The 5696-nt window shown below is 42.0% G+C and overlaps 1 protein-coding gene across 1 annotated transcript; it reads left to right on the top strand.

Annotated features, from left to right (window-relative positions):
- Window positions 1–4759: 4759 nt before the first annotated feature.
- LOC104981981 (olfactory receptor 49-like) lies at window positions 4760–5696 on the top strand. The gene has a single exon (XM_010831239.1). It carries the CDS (start codon window positions 4760–4762, stop codon window positions 5684–5686), a length of 927 nt encoding a protein of 308 aa, XP_010829541.1. The 3' UTR covers window positions 5687–5696.

The raw sequence follows: 5696 nt of genomic DNA on the forward strand, positions 1-5696 counted from the left end.
ATCTTAATTCCTCCACCAGGGGTTAAACCCGTGCCCCTTGCATTGGAAGGATAGAGTCCTAACCATTGAACCACCAGGAAATTCCCAACTTCAGAATTTTTAAAGTGACAAGAAGACATTTAAAAGGTAACCACAATACACTTTTACTCAATTTCACTTGTATTTTTTTTTTTGTACATTGTCTACTCTTAATCAGATTTCTCTGAGAACCAGAATTCAGAAAATCAAAAACCGTCCAAAGGGCAAGGTTCAAGTAATAATTATGGTAACACTTACTGAGCCTTTCCAATGCACTAGGAACTACGTTAAGTACTGATTAACTACTTAAGTGTTGATTAAATGCTTAATCAATATTTAAGCACTTAATTTAAGCAAGTAAATCAATACTTAAGAGCTGATTAAGTCCTATACTAAGAACAGTTCTCATTTGATACTCACAGAGCCTCATGAAATAGGCAATAATATTACCTGCACATGGCAGATTGTATTTTCTAAATATGGCCAGAACTATATCTCTCATCCCAAATGCTTTTCTACAACGTGACTTTGCCAAAATTTCCATCAACAGGTTGGGCCCTCTATACCCTCACTTTAGCTTTCTTTTAATATTTAATATTTGTATTTCCTTATTCAGCTGCATGGAATCTTAGTTGCGGCATGTGAGATTCTCATTCCTCAACCAGGGATCAGACCCAGGCCTCCTGCGTTGGACGCACAGAGTCTTAGCCACTGGACCACCAAGGAAATCTCAAGGTTCTACATTGCCTGTGATGGCTCCTTACATCCCTGTGATAGTAGGACTATCTAATGTTAGACAGGAGCCTCAACTTCAGAAGAATAATTAGATGTATCACTTTAAAAGTAACGTTATTCTTGACTTGAACAAACAGCTGAAACTTTTATTTGAAAAGTTGTAATAAGGAACAGGCAAGAGAGTTGGGCAGAAGCTGAGTGAGGCTCATTATACTAATTCTCCAGGGAACCCAGGGACCATAAATCTTAGGATAAGAGTAGATCCCTGAAGAAAACAAAGCTGCCATCCAAATCTTCCAACCCTTATGTCACTTCCACAAGGAGATGTGTTTATTCCAGGAGTAGCTCATTTACTGTCTTATAGAGCCCCATTGTCCACAGGAGAAATATCTCACAGAGACTGGCCCAACGTGAAGAATGTAATAGAAGTCTTTATCAGTCAAAATCACCCTCAATTAGTCCAAAAGGAGGATAAAGGAAGATTCCACTAAATGGTAACTGAATGCTTCCCAGGCTTTTCCCAGGATGAGCTTGCTGAACTTGGAAATTTTCAAGACATTCTGGCCTCATCAGATCCTGTGAACTGAATGATGACAAAATTAAGGAAATCATTCTCCCACCCAGGAAAACCCAAATGACCATTCAGGATACTTTGGAAAAGAACTGTTGTTCTTAAAGGATGCCATCAAATTCATGAGAGATAGGGGTCTCATACCAATGGTATAAGATCTGCACTCAGATCAAGCTCAAGATATACTCATGTGAACCAGGTTATCTTCTGAAATCCTGTGAGTAGTGTATTTTAGATAGCCTGATTGGAATCTCCCTAGAGGGCTGCCTGGTGGCTCAGACAGCAAAGAATCTGCCTGCAATGCAGGAGCTGCTGCTGCTGCTGCTAAGACACATCAGTCATGTCCGACTCCTCGAGACCCCATGGACTGTAGCCTACCAGGCTCCTCCGTCCAAGGGATTTCCCAGACAAGAGTACTGGAGTGGGTTGCCATTGCCTTCTCCACAATGCAGGAGACCTGGGTTCAATCCCTGGGTCGGGTAGATCCCCTGAAGAAGGAAATGGCAACCCACTCCAGTATTCTTGCCAGGAGAATTCCATGGACAGAAGAGCCTGGTGGGCTACAGTCCATGGGGTCCCAAAGAGTTGGACACAACTGAGCAACTAACACTTTCACTTTTCAGAGGGCAGCTAGAAACCTAACCCTGGGCCAGAAGGTAATCTCCACTATGGCCTTGCACAGATGGCAGAGCAACAGTGACTTCCCCAAACCATGCTTTTCTTGGCACTTATCTTCTATATTCGAGCACGCTGAGCACACACACACTGGGTCTCATCTGTAGCTTCAGTCCCACCATCCAGGTCAGTGCTAGGCAAGCCAATGTTTGTCCAGGCAGAACCATTAAGTTACTCACATTGAGGAAATTTGTCTGTCCTTCCTTGTGCTCTGTGTAGCTGTCCCCTTGAAAAACCCAAAGCTCTGGAGAGCATCAAGTCTGCCTGAAACTCTTAATGATTTTCCTTAGAAGGAGAAGATCTCACCCTCCTTCTAAGTACTAGAACTATAGAGAGGCAGGACAAACCTCCAGGGCACCCACAAAGACTTTCCTACCGGGTACTGCATAACTGACCCTTAAAACAATGAATAGTCTGGGTGAATAGTGCAGTCATGCCTAGGCTTTCAGGGTGCCAGGCACGTCTCCCAGTTCACTCACCAAGTCTGAAGGATAAAAGGAGAAATACCTGAACTCATGAAGTGGACCCCTTCCCTTTGTATCTGGAAGACTGTCCCACCCAGCTGTTGACCTCCCATTTGAAGTAGGGAAAAAATAAAAAGTTTATTAGCCATCCTGTCTGTGAGACATATCCTTGGGCTAATCACAGTGTCTTTTCATGATTTATCTGCACTAACTTCATGATTCAGTATGAGCCCAGAGCTTTCTCCTTCCACCCCCAGCCAATTCTTCTTCACCTTAGTCTCTATTCCCATTTGTTTCCCAATATGTTCCATCAGGACTTTGCCTAAATGATACTCATTCTATTAGCTCCTGATGATGTGTCTGGATATCATACTCATATTGGATCCTGCTTCTCTTCTAAAATGAGTTGGGTAAGTTTCTCAACCACCTGGACTCACCTATGAACTGCATGATTGGGCCACAGAGAGTTCTTTCTCAAATTGCTGAGAAGATAAATGATATTGAGCCTAGAAATAACCCCTTGTGAAGAGCCCTTAGTTATATTCTCTGAGGCTGATCAACTGTTTTGTGCTCTTTAATACCTGTAAACAAATGTTAGATACAATAGTAGCTTTGGAATAACTTTGACTAGTGTAGCCTGTGCTGAAGAGAAGGCAAAACCATAAGAAAGGTAAAGTTTATATAGTTTACCATTTCATCCTCTCTACTAATATCCCCTAGCATTTCCTTCACCCCAGGTACCTAAACTGGGTCCCAATCTTATTCTCCAGTGACTGAAAAATAATTGTTGCTACAGTTCTGTCTGATAATTAAGTGAGTAGTTGATAATGCTTAAGGAAGGAAACTTGTAGGGAGGCGGACTTTTAAAAAGAGCTGTTTTTTAGGTTTGGGGTTTTGCTTTTGTTTTCTGCTGGAAGCATTCTAGCAGACCCAAACAGACCTCTATTTACTAGCTCAAACTCCAGACTATCTCAAAGATGGAGAGTTACTCCTTAGAGAATGTTTGTGGGGAGACGTCTCCACCTTCTCATGAGGAAAAGCAAACCCTCTTCAGATGGGCCAGTTGGCACATGACAGCAAGATTTCTGTCTTCTGTGAAGTACCACGTAAGTGACACATCCTCAATCTATTGTGTGTCAAAAACCACCAAATCCATCCCACAGATATTTGAGGTATTGTTCACTCATTCAATACATGCTATTAAAGCTGATTGTTTCAAGAAACTTGTTCTAAGGGTATATAAAATACAAAGATGAAAAACAACTATAAAACACAATAAAAGTTGTGATATATAATAAAATTATGAGGGATACAGAGACTCATGCATTCAAAAGAGAAGATTTTATGGAAATGATAGCACTTATTAAGGAGAGACTTAAAGGATAAATAGGATTTGAAAAGCTGATGGTTCCAAGCTGAAATGCCATGTGCTGAAACCTATGTATATAAAACAGCTAAAATTTTTTTTAAAAATAAAGGGTCTATTGTATCTTGAGCCCATGGGAATATGTAATCAGGAGACTATGGATCTATCACATTAGGACAAATCCAATGTCCACATTAGGATAAATACCAAATTCCCATTAACAAATTTTTTTCCACTAACAAATTTTTATTTGTGCATACATTACTTGGATTATTCTCTTTTTGATTGGTAAGCATTGTGCTTTTCTCTCATAGATTTCCTCTTCTCTCTTTATTAATCCAAAAACTAGTGAAAGGCATCACATTTTCAGGTAATACTGAAATAGCAATAGAGTGTTTATGAATAATCAGTTTACCCAGGAGTATGGATCTGTATAGTGAATGACTAAATTAAGTAAAATGGCTTAACTTAGCCATTTTGCTATTTTTCCCAGCCTCAAATATTTGTCAGCCTCAAATAGGGACTACTTATGAATGAAGACCCAATATTAGAATAAAGATAAAAATGAAAGGCAGTGAAAGGTAATGGAAGTCAGAGGCAAAGGAATTGTTGAGGAACAGAAATAAAATTTCAGTTAACAAAAACAAGCAAGAATAACTTTTGGTTGAGGATGTTTACTTAGCATCCCTGGCAACACCACTCGTTACCACGTAGAAACACCAGGGGCAATAAAAGAGACAAGTAGCCTCAAAGAGGCTTGGTAAAAAAAAAAAAGAAAGAAAAAAAGAACAAAAAAAGGACTTCTACAACTCTAAATGGTACATTCAGCACTTTTTCCTATACATTCCAAATGTCCTCAGATCCAGAACCTCATGATTCCTGATGCTGCACACCACTGATTGGGCATTCCCAGCAAAGGTCAGAGGAGCCATGGGGAACCACACCACTGTTACCGAGTTCATCCTGCTGGGGCTCTCAGATGCCTGTGAGCTGCAGCTGCTCCTCTTCCTGGGGCTCCTCGTGACCTACCTGCTCACTCTACTAGGGAACCTCCTCATCGTGGTCCTCACCCTCATGGACAGGCGCCTCCACACCCCCATGTACTACTTCCTCCACAACTTTGCTGTCCTAGAGATCTGGTTCACCTCGGTCATCTTCCCCAAGATGCTGACCAACATCCTGACTGGAAACAGGACCATCTCCCTAGCCAGTTGCTTTCTCCAGCTTTTCCTCTATTTCTTCCTGGGCACCACAGAGTTCTTCCTACTGGCAGTGATGTCCTTTGACAGGTATGTGGCCATATGTAATCCTTTGCATTATGTCACCATCATGAGCAAAAGAGTCTATGTCCAGTTAGCTCTTTTTTCATGGATCATGGGATTCCTTCTTATAGCCATTCCATGTTCCATCATATTTCAGCAGCCATTCTGTGGTCCCAATATCATTGATCATTTCTTCTGTGACAGCTTTCCACTCCTGGAACTCATATGTGCAGACACAAGTCTGATCGAGCTTCTAGGTTTCATCCTGGCCAACGTCAGCCTCCTGGGCACTCTGTCCGTGACGGCTACCTGCTATGGCCACATCCTCCACACCATCCTGCGCCTCCCCGCAGCCAAGGAGAGGTGGAAAGCCTTCTCAACTTGTTCCTCCCACATCACTGTTGTCTCTCTCTTCTATGGCAGCTGCATCTTCATGTATGTCCGGTCAGGCAAGAGCAGCCAGGGGGAGGACAGGAACAAGGTGGTGGCCTTGCTCAACACTGTGGTGACCCCAGTGCTCAATCCCTTCATCTACACCCTCAGGAACAAACAGGTGAAGCAGGTGTTTAGGGAGCAGGTGAACAAGCTCTTCTAATAAACCTGTG

Source organism: Bison bison, unplaced genomic scaffold (assembly GCF_000754665.1).
Source record: "Bison bison bison isolate TAMUID 2011002044 unplaced genomic scaffold, Bison_UMD1.0 scf7180017864526, whole genome shotgun sequence".
Lineage (NCBI taxonomy): Eukaryota > Metazoa > Chordata > Mammalia > Artiodactyla > Bovidae > Bison > Bison bison.

Coding starts and splice junctions, on each gene's coding strand:
- LOC104981981 (XM_010831239.1), top strand. CDS start 4,760: ATGGGGAACCACACCACTGTTACCGAGTTCATCCTGCTGGGGCTCTCA.